The 23,165-nt window shown below is 39.2% G+C and overlaps 1 protein-coding gene across 1 annotated transcript in view; it reads right to left on the bottom strand.

Moving 5' to 3' along the window:
• Positions 1–23,165, bottom strand: part of PLD5 (phospholipase D family member 5) — a gene marked incomplete at its 3' end in the record, with an annotated part of 495,790 nt that overhangs the window by 186,083 nt on the left and 286,542 nt on the right. The window contains exons 3-4 of the mRNA XM_079935705.1: positions 22,411–22,579; positions 3,144–3,255 (exon numbers count right to left, since the gene is read on the bottom strand). Of these exons, the coding sequence (XP_079791831.1) occupies positions 3,144–3,255; positions 22,411–22,579 (281 nt within the window). The remainder of the gene's footprint in view (positions 1–3,143; positions 3,256–22,410; positions 22,580–23,165) is intronic.

The following is a 23,165-nucleotide window of genomic DNA, read 5'->3' as shown; positions in this document are numbered from 1 at the left end:
CACAAATATAATCTATAATGGCAGAAGTTGAAATAGTGGTCAGCTGTGCAGAAGATACTGACTTCAAAGGGTAATGAAAACATTTCCTGAGACATCTGCAATGCTGTACATCACGATCTGTGAAGGGATTATTCAGAAGTGTTTACTTCATAAAAATTCCTAGAGCTATATACTTAATACTGTGCTCTTCGTTGCAGGTATGATATTTCTCAGTTAAAAGGTGTATGTAACACTCGGGCATACTCATACACACACCCGATTTAGGTGGGGATGTGAGCTGATAATAATCATGTTGTGGAGGATCCCTTTGGTAGCTGCATGGAGATCAGATGGTGGGAGGGTGAGAAGATCAGAAGTTGGGAAGAGAGAAAGTAGCTGTGGCTAGGTCTGGGCAAGGTATTAAATACCTGCACTAGGGCAGGTGTAGCTGAGAAGGGACTGTAATATCTAGGAGAGAGACTCAGGGGCAGATCCTATAGAATCTGGCCTGTTAGATGTGAAGAATGAGAGTGTGGAGTGAGTGGGCGGTTGGAAATTCAGGTAAAGGAAGCTGCTGTTGGAGCTACTGAGCGAGGGGAAGGGGTATGCAGGTTAACACGCTGCCTATGAGATGCTATTGGGGGATACAAGTGGAGATGGTGAGCAAGTGAAATTAGGAAAACTGATCAGTGAAACTCTGAATTTACAGGGAGACTTGTCTAGAATGAAATCCCTGCCGGGGTTTAAGGACTTCAAGGAGGTTGGGTTTCAAAAGCACCCCACCTTCCAGCCACAGGGTGAGACCTTGGAGGATTATCTTCTGACTTCTGAGTCAAGGAGTGGGGAGCATGTGGCACAGTGACTAACCTGCAATCTCACCCCACCCATGGAGGGCTCTGTGGCCTTGGGCCACCTCACATCTCCAGCCCACTGTGCCTTCGCTGGGCCAATGTCTGCACTAAATCTTTACCATTTCCTGGGGAAGCCTCACTCCTGTTCTTTTTCACAATAAATTTGATTAACTTCTAAACTCAGTAACTCCTTCACAGCTGAAGTAGCTCATGGCTAGTCTCACACTTATCTGTTTTTTTGTGGACTATTTCTGGACAAACCTTCCTGGAACTTTACCAAAAGACTAGGAACTCTCCCTAAAGAAATTTAAAGATAACCCCAAAGCAAAGTATTCCAACACAGATTTAAAACGGTTTCATAAAAATATCAGTTTTTCTTAAATGCACTGTGATTATATACTATGTCTCTGCCACAGGGTGAGAGCAGAGAAATACAAAAACTGCATTTTAAAGATGCATATATATTACACCTATGTGCATTAATAAAAGCCAGATAGGCTCACTCTAGGTACATAGGGAATAGCTGTGAGAACCCTGGGTCCTGTTTATTGTTCTCCCATTGTGAAGGAAAACCATTTTCTTATTTTGATAAGAACTCCTATTGGACATTAACAAAGCCTGAGCTGTACTGACATATGCATATACTTGTGAAATTCAAACACTTCTTTTGTGTGAGAAGCACTGCCTATAATGAAACTTTAATTCATAGTTCACAATAGAAATGTAAGCAAGGGCTTTATCTATAAATTCATTAATTGCTATTCCCTGTCTAAAGTAGCCAAATACTCAGCAGCAACTAAAAAAGGCTGTCATACCCCCAGTACTGCCTAGTTTTAACTTTTGGTTGAGTTTATAAGGTTTAGAATGGCTATGGCAAGGAACAGAACTATGGATGTACAGTCAAGAAGCAACTGAAGTCTCAGGCTATATCCCTCTCTTCCTAACTCATCTGCTTTTTACCCTTCTGGGGTAATCAAACCCCAAGGACATGCAAGTAGCTTCCATGAGAAAAATCATCTGCAAATACAGGCAAATACAGGCACTCAGAGTTAGCCTAAAGTAATCCACTCCTAAATATGCGTCAGATAACAAATTTTCAGAGAGAAATTCAATTTACAGTGGGAACCCAATTTCATATTTTTTAAACAGTTTAAGTGTTCATACATTTCTAATCCATGTTGGTTGTATCTGTCAATCCACTGAACTAGGTATTTTCTAGTTTTTCAAGTATATTGTGCTGTGCTCAAGTAGCAGGGTGAAGCTTTCAGACCTAGCAATAACTCATGTAAGTTTTCTTTATTTTCCCATGCATAGAAAATAGAATGTGCATGGTGGTAAGCCCACATGCCTGGCCAAGCTTTTGTCTTCTCTATGTTATTTTCTTTTCATAGGCTTTATCACTTTCCATTTTTCTTCTGCAGAAGGAAAGGCCACCTGGGCTCACTTACTTGCCTCATAGTCTGTTCCATTTTTTAGAAAGTATTTTATTTTCACTTACTGATGTAGGGAAGATGACAAGCAAAAATGCCCAATATGTTTAAACAGCACACATGTGAGATGTAGTATCATCAGGTGAAACACTGACACTCACTGGGGCCAACACCTTGTCCTCTCCCGGGGACACCCAGCATCTTGAACATTTTCACTGGCTCACACCTGCCAATTTCTTTCATAGGCTTACAGTTTGGATAGTAAATTCAGGGTGAAATTTTTTGATAAATCAGTAAAAACTTTTTGTGAGAGTTCAGTTAGTAAAGATACAGGAAAATTAAGAAATTTATTTTATAATTATCCTCAGTGTTGTGAGACAAATTGCAAAGTGGCCATACAAATGATGATCTCCTGTGGAATTGTCTTAAAAGTTGTGAATTAGGCAGTGTTTCATAGACTCCTACATCTGACTATATTATTTCAAAGAATATATGTAGCATGAGGAGAATTTCCATTTGATGGTCAAGAGAAAAGCAGAAATACAATGTTTGTTCTGATAAGAAGTGGCTCTTCTCTCTAATCACATCACTGAAGTGTTCAGAGAGGGAAAGATTCTTCTTTCCAGTTAATTATCATCTAATGGCTAGTAAATTATTTTGCATAAGCTAATATGCAACAACACTATTTAAAAAATCCCAGTAGAATTAACTAATTAGTTCTCTCATTTAAAGGCTTTAATCAAGCTGTTTTTCCAAGGAGAAATAAGAAGTGCACTAAGTCAAGTGTGTTGATTATAAAGAAATCATGTACTGCTCTATGTAGAATTAAAGGTACCGGAACAGAACACCCAGAGGTAGAGTACCATGTCAACCTTGGCCTTACCCTTTGATTTCAAGGCTTCTAATACCTTTGAATCAGCTGTTACATCACTCACTAGCTTGATTTCAACATTTTGAGAAGTCAGTTGGAGCAACTTTTCGAAAAGACGTTGACCCTAGAAAAAATATTCAGAACCAAAGTCAGAAAACCTAAAAGTATGCTATTTTAAATAGGAATAAATAAACATTGAAAATTAAAACTATTCATTCAAATTTTAAAAGGCAAGCACTTCAGCCCTTGGCAGCACTTCATAAATTCAAGAGCTTATGGAAATAGAGTAGTAGTAGGAACACAGATTACATTGTTTTTTTGAGTATTGTGCAATTCAACAATTATTGCAATAGTCATTTCAATGCTACAATGCAAATCTACTCTTCTTTTACTTTTTCATGAACTCAAATTATCTACACGTGAAGAGGCAGAGAATATTAAACAGCTGTGATTGGACCCAGAAAGACCTGGATTCCAGCTGGTTTTCCAATTTACAAACTCCATTTCTTAATCTCATTAATTTCCAGTTTCTTCTTCAGTAAAAGATAGATAATATTAGTATTTACTTTAAAAGGTTTTTGTGAGAATTAAGAGATAGTAGTAGGTAAGTATCCTTTAAGTGTTAGCCATTATGGGGGGAATCATGACTACTTATCAGGGATTTGCCTAAATTCACCTTCTTGTTTAAAACGTATTTTACTGAATTCAACTTATGGTCTGCCTAGAAATCTATAATTATTAGCCCAGCATAAAAATAACTGAAAAAAATAAAAAGTAAAGGCTTTCCTTATAAGATTTTCACAAACATAATTTTTATAGTAAAATTTTTTTTTTAATCTCAGGGACACTCTGAATAGTGGTAGGTCCATAGCTATTATATCATCTTAGGTAAGTGGATTGCAACATTATCCTTTTTATTTTCTCTTGTGTGTTTTCATAGACTCCTCATTATCATAAGAGGGAACTGGTCTTCTTTTATTGGTTCTTCAGAATGTTGTTATTCAGCCACAAACTCAAATGCCTTCGGAGGCTAAACAGGCAATAAGGCTTTGGTATTAATGGCCCCAAGTGGCAGAGTCTTATCTTACTTTGATAAGAATGGATTATTGATAATGATCATGTAGAAAGTATTTGAAGACTGAAAAGAGAAAATGGATGAAATGTAGATGTACAGCAGTGATTCCTGCAATTCAGCCTTAGAAAAGAAAGAAGCCAAAGATCAAAACCCTAAAGCTTTGGAATATTAAGGAGGAGGGAGCTGGTATGCCAGTGCTAGGGCGACAGCTGACAGCAGGGAGGAGCGTCTGCATAATCCAGCCATGCTCCTGCCTAGAGCTGGTGCAGTATAGCCTAAGCTCCATAATCCTTGGAAGTTAGAGAAAAGAGGAGTTGCACCCCATGCCAGGCATGGAGGCTTCCTTTTTGTCTAACTAAGTGTGCTGATAAAGGTTGCCCAAAGTAGAACTCACCAAAAGTGACCAAATTACTTTGCATGCAAAGCGTGGAGGCAGCCTCCCCACAAAGCAGGTATTCCTATGAGGTACGTAGAATGAGTGCATCAGGCAGTTGCAAATTACTTTTTTAATAAAGAGGTGAGAGGGAAAGAGGGAAGGAGAGAGAAAGAGAGATATGAAGAGATAGAGGGAGAAGGATAAGGAAAAAAACAGCTGCTGATTTGCTGATTTCAGGGTCTACATAAATTTCAAATTTACTATGGAGAAATGAGGGCTTGGCAGTGAGAGGCTCAGACACTGGATGTGAGGGAAGATGCACTTGGTGGGGCTTTGTGGATTTTCCTGCAGAGCTGCCACCAACACAACCTCCTCCCTGTGAGCTTTGTCACTCTGCCGAGTTGTGCACTATACTCTTGTCACACACCCTTGAAGGTTTGGTGATGCCTACATAGTCCAGATTTCTAGAGCCCAGACTCATGGTCATCTCACAGTCACATAAATCGTTTGTATTTTTCACTTTCACAAAGGGAAAGGACGTATGTACTTTCTTTGTGTGTTATGTAAGTCCCCACAGTTAGTGAGCCAGTATTTTTAAAGACTTTCTGTTTTTTTTTTTTTTTTTTTTTTTGATGTGGACCATTTTTAAAGTCTTTATTGAACCTGTTACAATATTGCTTCTGCTTTATGTTTTGCTTTTTTGGCTGCAACGCATGTGAGATCTTAGCTCTCGGACCAGGGATCAAAACCACACCCCCTGCATTGGAAGGCAAAGTCTTAACCACTGGACCGCCAGGGAAGTCTCGAGCCAGTATTTTTAAACAAACGCTTTTATTTTTGCTCTTAGTTAACAATAAATTTAGCACAAATGAAACATAAGAGATCTTCTAACCTATCTGTACTTCTGGCTCTGAGCCTTAAATTTATCTCGCTGTGTTATTTTTGTGAGATTTAAAATGAAGACCAGAACTATCAAACATGAATGAAAATAGAAACTCCAAAAGCTACAGATAGTAGCAGACTGTCATTAAATAAAGCTTATTTTTACTTCAATATGTGCTGATTACTTACACCAAGGAGTCTTAAAATTTTTAAATATAGTGCTCACTGTAATGAACTTGTGCTGGGGTAGAACTTCTACACTTGGGCTTGAGGCAGAACTTCTATTAAATTTCCCCTGTTTTCAGTGTCTTACCTCCCAGTTCACCCATTTTTGCTAGGACATTCAAAATGTAATTATTTCAAAGGTATGAAACACTTATTCTATGCTGAGATCTGCAGTAAGGCCCACTGCTCTCTGAGTTAAATTTACTCATCATGTTTTCGTAAAGGAATAACAAAAGTCCCTTGGCTTTTAAACATCAGCAGTTTAAAGACTTGCTCTTTCTGGTGAGAAACATTAGCTAACATTTTAAACTTAAATAAATCATCTTGAAGTTAGCTAGTGGCTCAGGCACATTGACCTACGTTAAGCCATTTTTTTCCAATGTCTGCAAAAACCTTATGATAGACAGTACAATCCTGGACAGAGAGCTGTACCGCAAGGAAAGAGATCCAGCTCAGCCCCTTTGTGACTCTGAAGAGGCTGCTTAACCTAAGAGAGTAGGGGTTATAAATACTGCCTATTTCTGTTGACCCAAAACAACTCATAGGCAGGATGAAATGCCACAATAAAATGTGAAGGGGAAAAACAAAAATACCAAAGAGAAATCAGAAGATAGTCCTCTGATAGGACTAAAAAAAAAAGTCCTCTGGCTGGACTAAAACTCTACGATTTTAGAGCTAAATTAGAAGAGTAATTAAAGAACACTGTTGAGGCCCAAATTAGTGGCCCAAAGACCAAATGGAAGAAATATCTCAAAGCACAAACATGCATGCACACACACATACACAAAAGTATAAGGGTGACGAGGGGAGAAAAGGGTGATCGATAAATTGAAGATATATAACATGTGGCTAATAGGTGTATTAGAAGAGAAAAAGAGACAAAAAGAATACGTTTGTAAATAACAGAAGAAAAAAGTGTCCAACTTGAGGAAAGACATAGATTTACATGTTGGAAAGATAACTGAAGATGGAGGCAAATGTAATGTGGAAAGTCACATCTAGGCACATTCTGTAGAATTAATCAACACCAAGGAGAGAGAGGAATTCTTACAAACTCCCGGCCCAAAACAGAACAAAACAAAAAGGTACCTATCAAGGAAAATGGATCAGACTGGCGTGGAGCTAACCATCGGCAACACTAAACCAGCACTTGGTGGTGACAGACTGTGGAAGAAAAAGAGTGAAGCCCAGGAGTGCTTTACCCAGTCAAGGATTTTACCTGCCAGCGGGAAAGAAAAAAATATTTGCAGATATATACAGGTTTAGAGACTGTATTACCTACATAACCCATATGAGGAACATATTCAATGAAGAGCTCTAACCAAACAGTAAATAACACTAAAAGCCATCAAGGAGGATGAAGGAAAGAAGAAATAATTGGTTATCAATGTGATATGAATATGTGTTTGATGTACTTGCTAGGACACTTTATAGGGGAAGGCCTACTAAGAATCTATTACATGGCATTCCCAGTGCTATTACCCTAAAGGGACTGAAAATTGATTCTTTCCGGTGTGAGTGTAGAGATGTGTGTGTAGATGAAAGTTACTCTTTTTTATTAATAAAACATAGATATACATACAGTAAATATGCAATATATCTCTGGTATTAAAATTTCATGGTGGGGGCAGGATTAGGAAAAAATGTCTAAACATTTCCCAAGTAAGGTGATAATGAAAAAAAGGTTGAGAAACACTGATCTACAACAAATTGGATAAAGGATCTCAGTAAAAATTAGAATAAGAGCTGAGGAGGGCTTAAAAGGACTAGATGGGAAAAAGGTCATAGTAATGGAACTGACAGTTATAAACTGGTATGTACCAAACAGCATAGTGGCTAAATACATAAAGCAAAAGGTAATAAAAAGGCAATTAAACTACCAACTACCACTGGGCTTCCTTGGTGGCGCAGTGGTTGAGAGTCTGCCTGCTGATGCAGGGGACACAGGTTCGTGCCCCGGTCCGGGAAGATCCCACATGCCGCGGAGCGGCTGGGCCCTTGAGCCATGGCTGCTGAGCCTGCGTGTCCAGAGCCTGTGCTCCTCAATGGGAGAGGCCACAACAGTGAGAGGCCCGCGTACCGCAAAAAAAAACAAAACAGAAACAAAAACAAAAAAACAAACACTACCACTTTAAAATATGTCTTTCAAGCCTGGGTAGATCTAATAGAAAATAAATGAGGATATATGAAAATTAAATAATACAATCAATAAACTTGATTATGTGTACATTTATATATTTTTCATTTTATATATCAAGCCCCTCAAAACAATATTGGTCTGTGGAACATTTATAAAAAAAACCTTCCTGTAACTGCCATTAAGAAAACTTGAACAATGGTTAAAATGAAATATTCTACAGGCTTCATTCTCTGCTCATAATGTAACAAAATGAGAGACACACCATTAACATGTAACTCATAAAACAAATCTTAACTACTTGAACATTTTAAAACTCACTCTTAGATTATCCTTACATCAAAAGAGAAAAGAAATGTGAATTTTTCTATTCTCTAGGAAACTATGAACAGTTGAGTTCTTCATAGCAAAACCATGAAATGAAGAAATATTTGGTGTCAGAGAGAAATTTTTAACTGTAAATGTCTTCAGTATTATTAAAAATGAACCATAGAGTCATAGTAATCATATTAATATGGTAGTGGCATAGGAATGGATAAACAGACAAGGGGACTTACAGAGAATCCAGAAATAGTACTACACATGATTTTTATTTAAAACATGCTATTTTAATTCAGTCTGAAAGAGGTGAAGTGGTTTAATCTGGCACAAGTGGAAGATACCCCTATATTACACTACATAGAAAAATATATTCTCAGGAAGAATAAGGATACACCAACACTTTCAAGAAAATCTGGGCAACTACATCTACAGTCTTGGAGTGGTAAAAACCTTAATCACGCTGTAGGAGGCTAAATAATGGCCTCCAAAGATGTCAGGTCCTAATCTGGAAACTGTCAACGAAATAGAATCTTTGCAGATGTGATTAAATTAAAGGTTTTGAGATAAGGAGATTATCCTGGATTATTTGAGTGAGCCCTAAAGGCAATCGTAGTAGAGATAGGCAGAAGGGACTCTGACACACCCAGAGGAGGAGGGAGTGTGAACATGGAGCAGGCAGATTTGAAGATCCTGGCCTTGAGGACTGGGGTGACATAGCAGCAGGCCAAGGGATGCCAGCAGCTACCAGAAGCTGGAAGGGGTAAGGAGTGTATTCTCCCCTAGAACATGGTGGCTACCCTCTGGAGGGAGCACCCCTCTGCTGACACCTTGGCTTTGGCCCAGTAAAACTAATTTCAGACTTCTGGCTTCCAGAACTGCAAGAGAATAAATTTCTGTTATTTTAAGCCACAGTGTGTGCTAATCTGTTGCACTGGCCACAGAAAACTAATAAACAAGCCAGCTATATAGAAGTAATAAAAGATATATAGAACTATAAAAGTAAAAAAAATTATAGAGCAAAAGATACCACAAAGTTAATGAAAAACAGTAAAAGTCTGGAATAAATATTTGTTATGCAAATGAGAAACAAAGAGTTAACAGCTGTACCCTACAAAAATAAATTAAAAATTAGTAAGAAAAGGCCAATAGCCCAACCAAACGTGGGCAAAATATAGATTAGACAAGCCTAAGAAGAGCAAGCCTACATGGCTAGCAGACATAAAGAGATGCTTTATGTTGACGAGAGAAGCATGACACAAAGCAATATAGAGATCTCTCTTTGCACTCAAAGAGACAAGAAATAATTTATGAGTGGCAGCATTTACTCTTGTCAACGATTTGGGGAAAGAGTACTCTAACATATTGCTTCCTTCCACACAGGAATCTCACATCTAGAGGCCCATCCCAAAGAAACAAAGGCACCAAAATATGCGTGTGCGCTTATGATTATATATCTTAGGTATGCTATCATGATACACACACACACACACACACACACACACAGGATAAAAAGTTTAAATCAGAGTAAAAAGGGACATAAGGACTGATTAAACACTTGATGATACAGTCATGAGAAAACAAGATTTAGCATTTATTTGAAGATACAGTGTCCTTTTTTTTTTTTTTCTTGCAGTACGCGGGCCTCTCACTGTTGTGGCCTCTCTCATTGCGGAGCACAGGCTCCGGACGCGCAGGCTCAGCGGCCATGGCTCACGGGCCCAGCCGCTCCGCGGCATGTGGGATCTTCCCGGACCGGGGCACAAACCCGTGTCCCCTGCATCGGCAGGCGGACTCTCAACCACTGCGCCACCAGGGAAGCCTGATACAGTGTCCTTTTAAAGCAATACACTTGCCTTGACTTTTTTTAAATTTGTGACTTAACAGACAAAACCACACATGCATCAACCCCTCTTGACTCAATTTGTTAGTTCATTTATTTAACCAGTCAGTATTATCTATAAGATTGACCTCTTATTTATTTACTATATTTACTGAAATTTTTTGTTACTATACTTACTGAAAAAAGTTTTCTTCAGTTTAGAACACATACTAAAATTTTCTTATTTACTTATTATATTTACTGAAATACACAAAGTTTGCCAAGGGTATAGATATATTACTTACTTATATATTTTTCAGTGTCAACTTTTACTCTCAAATACCCCCAGGACAAGGAAAAATGTCTTTTGAGCAAATTTATTCAACACATTTGCTGGATGCCTGCTATGCGCCACAGACTTTAATAAGTATTGGAGATAAATGATAAATAAGCAAATACAGCAAATGTGTCAGATGATAGGTAAAGGAGGTACAGGCCTAGGGGAAATACAGCAAGGGCCCTAATAACCCAGTCCAAGGCACTCAGGGAAAGTTCCCCCAAAAAGGGGAGGAAAGAAAAAATATTCAGGTGGAGATCTGTGGCAGAGACCTAAGTAGGAGCACATCATGAAGGGTCTTGTAAGCCTGGACAGTCTACACCTCACCTGGAAAACAGTGTGGACCTCTGAAGGATTTTACATAGGGAAGGGCATAATCAAATTTTTGTTCTGAAAGAAAACTCTTGACTACAAATTGGAGAAGGACTGGTACAGGGCAAGGCTGCAGGCTGAAAGAGAAATCAGAAGGTTGGTATGTGGTTTGGTGAGAGATGATGTGATCTGAGCTAGTGTCAATGGCAGTCAAAAAGAAAAAAAAAAAAGGAAGGATCTCGGGTATTTATGAGACAGTACAGTGATGAACTGGATGCTTAGGCTTGGGCTGAGGAAAAGAGAAGAGTTGGGGATGGTGGCCAGAGTCCCCAGCTGTTTTCAGAACACGCCGATGGAATATGGAATTCCTTATCTGAAGCCAGAAGATGTTGGCCATTACATCAGTTCACAAATGTCCTGTGGTCATGGATCAATCACAGTTTCGGAACTCAGACCGTGCCACAGACCCAGTAACTTAATTGAGAATATCCACTTTTGGGGTAGCAAGCAATAAGGATTATTCGCTTGATATCAGCAGAGAGTATCTGCTATGTAGGCGTGCAGGCTGCCAGTCCATTCATTAGTCCAGGTTCCATCCCATTAAGGGATTTAATTATTTTGAAGAGTTAATCCCCAAGACCTTGCCTAATGATGGTTATTCACAATTATGCACCCCATGGGTATGAAAAAAGCCATCCCTGTCAGGGGCAGATGAAAAGAGATGAATAAGCTCATCATACCCATGAAGGGACAGGAAATAGCAAGGAATTAATATCAGGAGCAGCATGCTTATTACAGGGATCTGGGCAGCTGGATTCCTACAGTACTAGAAAGTAGCTTTAAGGCTGCTCCAGTGTCCAGTCTGGCTGCAAAAGGTGGGTGGACAACGTAATCTTGGCAGTGCATTCAGCAGTACTTGGAAGAGTGTGCATGGCACTGCAGGAGATGGTGGCCTGTGATGTGACTGGGGCAAGGGAGGAGTACCAGGAGGTGCCAAACACTCCAGCTCTTCCACAATCACTTATTCTGAGTGGGCAGAGAGCCCCACACAGAATGGAGGCAGAATTCCTTCACATACTCTCTCCCAGTGGTCTCAGCTTCCCCAGGAAGCAACCATGAGGATTTACTACATTGCTCCCCCAAAACCCCATGGCCTTAAGAAACAGCTCAGACTCTTTAGCCCTCTAATCCTACTTCTGAGAATTGATGCTGAGTGAATGAGCAAAAAGAAGACAATGGTTTGGGGCTTCCCTGGTGGCGCAGGGGTTGAGAGTCCGCCTGCCGATGCAGGGGGCACGGGTTCGTGCCCCGGTCCGGGAATATTCCACATGCCGCGGAGCGGCTGGGCCCGTGAGCCATGGCTGCTAAGCCTGCGCGTCCGGAGCTTGTGCTCCACAACGGGACGGGCCACAACAGTGAGAGGCCCGCGTACCGCAAAAAAAAAAAAGAAATATTTACTGCAGTAGAATTTACTTCTGAAAAAAAGAAATAGCTTAAATGTCCAATAATAGAGAAATATCAAGTTATCTACATTTAATCTGGTGTATATGCTACATTGTATATTATGCAACCAATTTAAAATAATGTTTACCAGGGTTTCTAATAACATGGAAAGATGCTTATGGTGTGACATTAAGTTCAAAATTAAGATACAAATTTCTTTATATGAGCCTATGTATGTAATTATGCATAAAATATCAAACCATTAAAAAATTTTTGTTGATGATCACATGGATGATTTTGTCCTCTTTCATTTCTCTGTAGTTTTCAAATTTTCTATAGTAAGAAGCTATTGGTATTATAATGAGAAAAAAATCCAACCTATTCTTTTTAAAAAAAAGTTCCAAAAACATCAATAGACCATAGGAAATACAGAGCGAATGTCTAGAGAGAAAACAATCAAGCGTATAGGTAAACAAAACTAAGACAACTTTAAAGAAAAGTTATTATTTAATGAAAATAATTGAGAAGAATGTCTTCGGGTTCATGATTTATTCATGTCTATATGATTGGATTCTAAAAGAAGCAAAGAGGTTAAACTCTTGCTAATCATAGTGTTTATGAGTTTATATATGAATGACGATTTCCCTTAGAAATATATTGGAAAGCAAGCAAGAACATAATTAGAATTACTCAACAGATGGGGGAGCAAAAGCATACAGAAGCAGCAGGAATTCACTAAGAACTGCATTGAGGGAGGACCAGAAGCCACAAGAGTCAGGAGGGCTCTGCTGAGAGCGGAGAGAAAGCTGCACAAACCTGTTCGCTGACAGCTCCTTTCATCACTGCTCTACCACTCTGTATTCTTATCACTGGTTTTTCTGTCTCCCCCACTACTCATTGCTCATTTGATTTTGTGTCCCCAGCAAACAGCACAGTACCTTGATAAATGTTTGTTCAGTAAAGGCACATTCAAAATCAGTCTATGGCCACATTTCAAACAGGAGAATGCTAATTTATAAGCATGTGTCAAGTGTTGATTTTGTGGAACAAAAAAGATACTATTTTGAAAGAAGGGGACAGTCTTTTCATAAGATGACACTATTTTCATGTTGATACTGACCAGGAGTTATTCAGTCTGGAGATGAGAAGGCTGAAGAGAACCTACTGTTTATGTGGAACAGTGAAATAGAAGCTGTCACCCTTTTACATCATCAGTGAGAGAACAACTGGAATAAACAGGATTAAACCGAAACAGGTAAAATTAAGTTGACTAAGCAGAAAGGGACCAACTTGGTTCTATCCTGAAATCTATAAAAATCACACACTGTTTATTAGACTGGGATGGTTTAGAGCAGTAATTCTCAACCCTGGCTGCACAATGGAATCCCCAAGTTATCTTTTAAAAGGTATCAGACCCTAAGCCCCTCTCCAAATATTCTAATTTAACTGATCTGAGGTGAGCTTGGACATAGGTATATTTCAAAGGCTCCCCAGGTGATTCTTACTGGTCGTTATGGCTGAAAGTTGCCATACTGGGACAGAAGGGTAAGAATCTACTTGAAAATATGCACATTTTTCTTTCTCTTTTCTTCACCTAAACTTTGAAGAACCACCTGAATTATTATTCTGGGAAGAATTATCTTAACCTCCTTTAATATAAGTTGAGAACTTGATGGACAGCTGAAAGTTATTCCTGCTGTAAAATGATAAAGTAAATTCCTGTATGGAATTTGAAAGTAAATGTCTTGCACTAGAAAAACAAAAATCAAATGAAAACAGCAGCTATCTTTTATGAGCTCCATTATTTGCTGTTTCACAAACTATCTAATCAAATTTACAAAGCAATCAAATGAGACAGGCATTATTAAATCCATTTTATAGATGAGGGAATTGATGATCAGAGGGATTATGACATTTGCCCAGTGTGACCACAACTACTAAACTGCTGGTCATGTCAAATATGGTTGATGCCAAACCTGTGGTCTTTCCACTGTAGCAAATGCCTCCTAGATAGTTTGCCTTTTCCATAAAACCAAACTTTGAGAACTGAAAATAAAAAAAATAATGGATTCTAAACTGAGCCAAATAACAACAGAGCATCAGTATGTACCCTAATTATGTTCTAACTAATTTATACATGTTTTATTTTTCCCTATAATTCCATAAAAGCACAAAATAGACTATAGGAAGTTTGCCATAATATAGTAAAAATGTATTCAAGTCCTCAGATCTACATCAAAACAAAGGATGAAATGTGCATTTTCCATGTTGTATCATAATATCCTACCTTCTCTGGCTGTCTCACTCCAACCTACTAATTACAATATACCAACCTCTTAATTACAACAGGTTGGAAGAATTTCAATTATTTAAAGGACCCCTCTCCACCAACTATGCTCATCTCCTTTCAGGCAAAATGAAAAGCAGGAACTATTGTGATTTTATTTTTCCTAGATTACAAAATAGTAATAAAGAAAAGAAATTCTAATTAAATATTATGATGAGGCTGCAACATTTCTGGATACTTTTATCAGACTTTTACATGGAAACAACATTGTCAAAAATAGGATTCTCCCGGGTTCCAGAAATACCCGTGTTGCAGAGTAGATGCTGACCGTTTGCACGATGAATGAGTGTAAAGACTACTTCAGTAGACTTGGAGAGGGAATGGAACAGCAGGGATGGGAAAGAAAGGAAGAGTGGGCTTAGAAGGGCATTGAAGATGGAGAATCAATAAGATGGTGGAGACTGGGAATGAGAAGTACTGGAGTGTGTGGAGTCCTAGCTGACTCCACCAGACTGCAGGCTCCCTGAGGATGGCTAAGAGATATTACAGGTCAAAGTATGAAGTGATAGTAATAGAAAATGTTAACAATATCATTTATGAACAAATCATGAAGATAGCTATGAAACAAACATCACAAGGAAAGGGTTTATAGGTGGCTGAAACAAAATCTCTCTTCTGTTGCTTAATCTACATTGATAGTCAGTTAGGAAGAATATTGCTAGGAAGGAATGAGTGGGCTACAAGACAGGGCCTGGAGACCTGAGTCAAACAGGGATGCAGCTGCCTAATCAAGGGATGGCAGGATGCATCCCACCAAAGTGAGATCACTGAATGCTGCCTGGCCTTAGGGGACTTCAACTTAAACAAAAACAAGGAGCAAAACACCAACCAATTGACCAACTAACAAAAATCAGAAGTGGCTATAGGTTGGATAAGATCACATTACTTCCTGCGTATTCAAGATTCAAGATGTCAGTTGTCCAGAGGGATATATGTGTATGCATGTATATATGTATACATAGATAGACAGATGGGTGAGAGCAAGACACTGTGTGTGTGTTTGTGTGTAAAAATTTGTAATAAATAAAAGTTAGAATTCCATATATAATGATAATTTTCCTAATCCTTCTTATCTACCCAGAGTCTCACATTTGTAGAAATTATATTCCTCTTTTAATTTTACATGGTAACCATCTTGGATTCTAGTGTAAAGTACCCAGTAAGAACTCATTATTTGTTACTACAATTAAACTGACTCGAACTAAAGTTGCAGTGTGCACCTAAGTAAGTAAATGTGAATGATAACATTCATGAATTTAACAATAAACACTTACATAGGCACTAAATGGTCAAAGATTGTTCTATACCCTTTACATATATTAACTAATTTAATCTACACAACAACCTATGAGGGTAGATTCTGTTATCACCTTGATTTTGCTGATGAGACAACTGAGGCACAGAGAGTTTAGCGTCTAGCTCAAAGTCACACAGCTAATAAGTAGATAAAAAGAAATATAAACTATACTCCTGACTCATTTCTATAGTCTGTCTACCACTGACAGTCTGCCTACCACTTACTGTGTAGAGACAGGATCCTGGCTTATGCTTTCCAAAATAACCTCTTGGATCACTGAACTTTCAAACATGCTAGTTACTAAATTGAGCAAATACTGTTCAATTTTAAAAATCATAATTTTTCAAAATTAAACAATTGTGATGTATCATCCACTGGTAATCGTGGCTCACTGTAGGCCAGTAACTAATTGATTTCATATAAATACATCTCCTTAAGATTCAGTTGTTGTAGCTCATTCATTATTTTATTTGGTTTCTTCCAATGAACTCATAGAGAATAGGACTTTTTTGCTCAATGAATTAGGTAGCTCTACTAAGAAGCCTTTGTCAAATCATATTTCCTGGCTTTTCCTAAAGAGTCTTGATTTCATAAATCTCCATCATTGTATCCCATAAATTAGCAATCAAGTTGTCCTAGAAATTTAATGTTTCAGGGTCTAAACTCATCATTCGGACAGAAAGAAACAAAACCCTTAGCCCAACCATGTCTTTTGATTAAATATGAAAATATAATTTCCATGGAACTGTAGACCTCACTAGCCCTTAACATGACTGTGATCCAGAGCAAGGTCACTGCCCAGTTTCTTTCAGCACAGAAGGAAACAACCACAAAAAGATTAACAACACCCAGGGCGAAGTAGGAAAAACAAGATGAGTTTTTCAGGGCGGGAATTAAAATAGCGACCCTTTGGCAGCACAGATTAAAAGTGCATTTTTAATGAATGTGTCTATTTCCAGGCAAATGAAAAAAAAATGTAGGCATTCATCATCCTATTAATAATGACCATAGCTCACTCTTACAAAATGGCATCCGGAGAGGACACAGACATCCAGAGAACACACAGATGTCATGTGCCATGTTTATTTGTGTCCCTTTTCTGCTGAGCTGGGGCCTGCCTGCCACTGGCTATACCATTCCTTGGTGTATTTTGCTTACAGCTGCATTATGATAAGTAGATGGGCTGCTTTTCAGTTATAACTCCTACTTATTTATTTACCATTTATGGTTTCCGTTTAGGACTTTTCAGGCTCTGTTGGTTTAGAAGTCTGTTAGAATAGTCCTGTTTGACTATTGTGCCTCTCAAAATAAAAATATTTTCTTTTAAAAATATATTAATGGAAAATAAGCTATGAACCTGAGCCAATTTTCTGAAACATCTTTTAAAAATTTTAATTAGCTCACTTGAGTAATTACAGTGTGAATTTCATTTTCTTAACATTCTTTTTTCTGTGTGCAATAAGTCAATCAATGACTATATCCCAATATTTATGAGGGCTTGGTAAAAATAAAAACATGCTAAAAGGTCCAAAGATTAGCCATCCAAAATTTGAAAGGTTGGGTAAAGTCTTTAATTTCCTATTTCCATTTGAAAGATAAAATCAGGTAAAATTTAAATCAAATAGGCTTTCAGCGAGTACCTTCCTTGGTAGAAATGGTAAAACTTGATGGCCTGGAGAGAACAGGATATGGATCTTTAAAGTGTACCTGGAGAGAAAAAGCTGGCAGCAAGGACCTGCTTTCTTTTTTCCATTCCTGATCTCTGTACAATTACCCCTATGGTGTGGTGAGAGGGTGGGAAGGAGTGAGCCAGGCTCTTGAAAAATAATCTCTAAAGGCCCAAGACATGTGGTATTTAGACAAGTTCTTCTGGGCCATTGAATCCTAAGTCCTTTTGCAAACACTGCTCTAGGGCTTGAGGGTCAGGGAGGGGAGATGGGAAATGGAGCAAACCAGGCACGCTTGTTCTTTCTTTAAAGACTACACTCCATGCCTGGTATTCAACTAGTGGCAGTCACTTGGCCACCAGTGGACCAGAGGAAGAGGAGAAAGGTTACTGTCTTGTTGAAGTTGCAACCCTCCGAACTCCGCTGTCAACCTCCCCCCTCCCTCCTGCTCACCACTCCTTCCAGGATATGGTACTCAGGGCCAAGAGCAGACAGGAGTAGGGAGAGCTGTTCATGAGAGATGGGTCTCACATCCTGCTTGAGTCCATTTAATTTCCTAAGCAGGTAAAGCCCCTCTATCCTTCATGTCTGCAAATGCAGCTCTCTCCTTGTAAAGAGGCAAAGTGAAATTAGCTCAAAACTCTGAAGAAAACCAACTGGTGTTAAACTGTAAAGGAGCCTGGTGCTGTTAGGGGAATGAGAGGCAGCAAAAAGCCATCGCTGGTGGGCGCAGAATGACTCTACCGGAAGATATCAGTTCACACTGGGGTCTCCTCCTAAAGGACTGCTGGGTGAGTTCAGTAAAAGCCAGGTTACTGACAGCAAATTGAAAAATTCCATTTCTTGGCAGTAGGCCAGCTGTTGGAGAGTGACTTGAATTAAGCTAAGTGTTACCTTCTTTCTGCATGTGTAACATCGACCTTAATTCACTCTAAAGCCATGCAACTGACAAACACTTTTTCCCTGACCAAACTCTAGCCAGGATCCTCTGAGTCTACTTCTCTACCAGCCCTCAACCTTGGCCTATAAGGACTGTAGACTCTCAACACAAATCATTTCATCCACCCTGCTCTGCCCTACCTCTGTCTCTCCTCCCCCATTAAAAGGCTTGAACAAACACTAACATGGTTTCTAACAGCTCAAGGCCACATCTGTAGGATGCCCTTAGCCCCCATTAAAGTGCCTGCCTAAGAAAGCTCAAGATTGCCAAAGAATAGGCTGTTCTGCCAACACCTGAAGATAGGCCCCTGTCTCCCAGCCTATGTGGGAGGGTAGGAGCCTAACTTGGAAAAGCACCAGCTAGCAATCCCAGATGGGGTTCACACATGGACCATTTTTTATAAATTTCTACTTCCCTGACCCTGTTCAGGCCCCTGTCACGCCCTTCCATCTCCCTCATTCTTCCTATATAAAGTACCCGGGCATCTCTGTACAAATCTAAGTTGAGTTCCCTTCACCTGGACCTCTTCCCTACTGCAACAGTATTACTGATTAAAATCTGTCCTGACCACTTTAACTAGCATCCAGCTTTGTTTATCTTTCCATTCAACAAATATTTATTACTCAACAAATATTTACTGAACACCCAGGATGCATCAAGCACCATGCTAGGCACTGTTAGGCAAAACAGACCTAGAGCCTCACGCATCCATTTCATCACTGCCCTGTGAGCAGTACTGAATACTGACCATGATGTGACTTCAGGAACCGTGACGCGGAAAGGCTGTGCCATTCTCTGATGACCCATCTTCTCCCAGAGTCTGAACACCAGGAGGGTTTGCTGGGCTCAGAGAGCAAGAGGTCAGAATGGTTTGGTTCAGCTCTTTTCAAAGGTTTGTGAGTATACAAACCACCTGGGAATTTGGCTGCCAACAATTCCTCCCATTCCTGTGTATGTTCGTCCTGGAGTCTCTTGTCCCTCCAGTGATTGTGGCCTGGCCATGTGACTTTTTCAGACTAACAGAATGTACCAAAGTAAAGTTCTGGGAGCCCAGGAATTAAGAGGTCTTGTAGTTTTCATTTTCACTCTCCTGGGATCCAGCTGCCTTATAAAAAGCTTGGGTTAGATTACTGAATGATGAGTGTCCACATGCAGAGAATGAGATGTGTCCAGCCCTCAGGCAGTCCAGCTTCAGCTACCCTCCCACCTAAACACAACCTCATAAGTAATCCCGGCCAGCACTACTGAAGCAAAAGAACTGTCAACCAAGTCACAGAATCATAGGAAATAATAATGAATACGTTTTGGAGTTGTTTGTTATACCACAATAAAAAATTAAATAGAAACGACTGTTGTGAAAACTTAAAGCATGTGGCATTGTCTCTGGGACTCGGTGGTGGTAGGGGCTGGAATCTCATTCTGTTACTCAAGGCTGGAAGAACAGTGAAGAAATTGCTTTTGAGGCCTTGAGAAAGTAATGGTAGAAAGTTTGGCAACGCTACTGCCTGCTGTAAAGTAGGAGATAGAAAATATGACTTAGTGGATTTGGGGATCTGGCTAAGCAGATTGTTCAGTCAGATTATCAATCAAAGTTTTGGTGGTATATGATAAGAAGAAACTATTTCATTTTCATGCAGAATTTTGAGAGAAATGTAGAAAATCTAGGACAGTCTCTCAATTGAGCAAAAACATTCTCAAAATGAGAAATGACCTCAGGGTAAGGATCAAATCAAAGCTGTGGCTGTACGATTCCACGTTGAGACCTCTGAAGGATTAAAAGCGATGGTGGTGGTGGGCTGCCTCTCAAAAGGGCTCCTGGAAAATTCAAGGGTGAGGTTCCGAAGCATCTTGAGTCACAGTCCAAAGTAGAAAAAGACCACCTGTGAGTTTTTTGTGGTGTGGCCTTTTGCTAATAGAGTGGATTATAACTGGATACATAGAAAGTTTACAGAAGTTTTTAACGGGTTGTTCCATTTTGGACTAAAAAAGGACAGAGGTGGTTTAAAATGAAAAGAGGTCTCTGGGGCCTCAGATTTCTATTGGTAGAAAGCCAACCAAGGAAATAAGTCTGAAGCAAGCACAGGCTATTTCTTATGAAAAAGAAAGAAAAACACAGAGGGTGGAGCAAAGAGTTTCTGAGAACGGCAGATTAGGAAAGCACCCCCAGGAAGCAGAACTAGATCCCAGTCTAGAGACATTCCCTGTTCTCCAAGTTCGGAAAACTGGTGATGTGTGCCAGGTTGGCTTTTAAAACTGCTGTGGGTTCAATGACTAATTTGTGCTCTCTATTTCCCCCTTTTGAATAGAAGTATCTATCGTAGTTATCTCATCTCTATTTTGCCATTGTATGTTGGGGGTGTGCATTGGGGGGCATGTATCTTGTGTTTTTAGTTCACAGGTTTCCAAATCAAGAGAAGCCCTCATGAGGAGTCCTATTCAGATCCTGTTCTGATGCAGATGAAGAGATCCTAGACTTTGAGCCTTTTCTGTAATGGGATACAAGTTTTGGGGGATGAGAAGTGCATTTTGTATGTGGGAGAGACAGATGGATTGCTGTGGCCAGAGTGCACTGTGGTATATAATTTCCAAAGATGCCTGCCAACAATTCTCCACATTCCCATATGGATGCTACCCCTCTCATCTTGGATTTGTGACTTGCTTTGACCAATAGAATAGGGTGGAAGCAATTGGGATTCTAGAGCTCAGGTCTTAAGAGGTCTCACAGTTTCTGCTTTTGCCCTTTTAGGATATAACCACAGGTCAATAATTCAAGCCGCTTTACTGAATGATGATAGACACATACAGAGAGAGAGAAGTCCAGCCAGCTGCTAGACATTCCAGCCATCTGAGGTAAGATGCTCCTATGTGAGGAGTCATCTTGCACCCTCCAGCCCCAGGTAGGCCACCTCAGCCAACACTATTTAGATCAGAGACAAGTTCTCTGACAAACGCTGCCCAGAATCATGAATACAAAAATAATTGTTATTTTTATAAACCACTAAGTTTTGGGATGATAAATGCTGCAATAAGTACCTGTAGCACCTGCTTCAGCAGAGGTAGAACAGTGCAGAATATAATTAGTAAAATTATCCAATTCTTCTTAGTATAGCCTTTATGGGATTTTTGTTTATTTGTACCTATTTTCTAATATCTTTTGACTTTAAAATAGTATAATTGAAGCAAATCAAAGCACCAATGAGGTAATGATTATAGGCTTAATGCCAACACATTTTGTATACAAACAGACAAAATTAATTTTATCCTTGACCCCCCCATAGGACATTTAAGTGTAGGGCAATGGTCATATACTTGATAGCTCAGTGCTATCATGGTTGTACCAACATAAAGAAAAACATGTTAAAGATTACCAGGATCGGGGTGGTGGTGTGATGAATTGAGCGATTGGGATTGACATGTATACACTGATGTGTATAAAATTGATGACTAATGAGAACCTGCTGTATAAAAAAATAAATAAATAAAATTCAAAAATTAAAAAAAAAAAAGATTACCAGGATCATTTTCTTATCTCCAGGACATTTCATTCAGAAATCATTCAGATCATTTAGTCAGTTTTCTAAAGGCCGTTCTTATAACCAGTAATTTCTTTTTCCTCTTCACTCAAATATGACAGAGTCAAGAATATACAGCTATACCGGGAAGTGTGACTCCACTATTAAAAAAGTTGGTTCTGAGCCACAAAGACAAATTAGGACACCAATTAACCAATTAAATGTCTCAGCAAGCAGTTACGGAATTGAAACTGTAAACATGCAGGTTGTGCAAAGCAGAATTCTGGGGTGTGCCATCAATGGACACCACAAGACACCTCTGAAGTTGTCCGATACAGCAGTGCTGCATAGAGAGCCTCTTGTTTGCAAACATGAGATGTGATTTTGCCCTTGAAAGCACTGCATTCTAGTAGAAGCTGAGCAACCTACGATTAACAATGGCACATACATATAAATGTAATACTGGACATGAACTATGGGTATAGATAGACTGAAAAAATGAGCTTGAACTTGAGGAGTGGAAGCAAGAATACTGAGTATAAAATGCACATAAGTAAAATTTTCACACACATTAGAGGATGCAGCTTACCTGACATGCTGATGGATGACTGTGGTTGAGATCCCAATGGGAAGATACTATGTCAACAGACTTTTTGGCCATGCTGAGTAAATTCATCCAGCCTTGGAAAAGTGATAAGTGAAATGGTGCATTTTCTGAATAGGTAAGGCCTTCAGGAATATTTTCCACCAGGGCAATTCTTAGAAAAGATTTTGAAAAACAAACAAACAAAATCTAGTCAAATTTGAAGCCACAGATCTTTACACATGCATACAGAGACATCTGAAAAATACTCTTTACTCTTTCTGAATGTATATGTTCCTCATAATTTACATTTTTCAACAAAGGCATTTAACATTTCCCCTATGCTAATCTACTGTGTTCTGAGAGTTTATGTTCAATTTCTCCTCAGTTAGCACTCATATTTCAGAAAATCATGGTATATGTCCCTAATGTCCAGTGCCAAAATAGCCTTGAGAAAAAGTCCAGAGCTTCCCACACAAGCATCTTCCTCTAGTAATATCTCCAGTTTCTAGTACAATGTTGGACATATATTAGAACTAGTTTAGAAACTAAAATATTATGTTTTATTACTACTAGAAAATAAAAATAGTAAATGCTATTACTATTGCTTAAAACCTCTGTTAGTGCTTCCCAGCCTAAGGCATAAAATGATACTAAGAAGGAAATTTAAAAACCGGTCTGTTGGGCTTCCCTGGTGGCACAGTGGTTGAGAGTCCGCCTGCCGATGCAGGGGACACGGGTTCGTGCCCCGGTCCAGGAAG

This window comes from Stenella coeruleoalba, assembly GCF_951394435.1.
Source record: "Stenella coeruleoalba genome assembly, chromosome: 1".
NCBI lineage: Eukaryota > Metazoa > Chordata > Mammalia > Artiodactyla > Delphinidae > Stenella > Stenella coeruleoalba.
The sequence above is the reverse complement of the archived record's forward strand: the minus strand, read 5'-3'. Positions and strand labels throughout refer to the sequence as shown.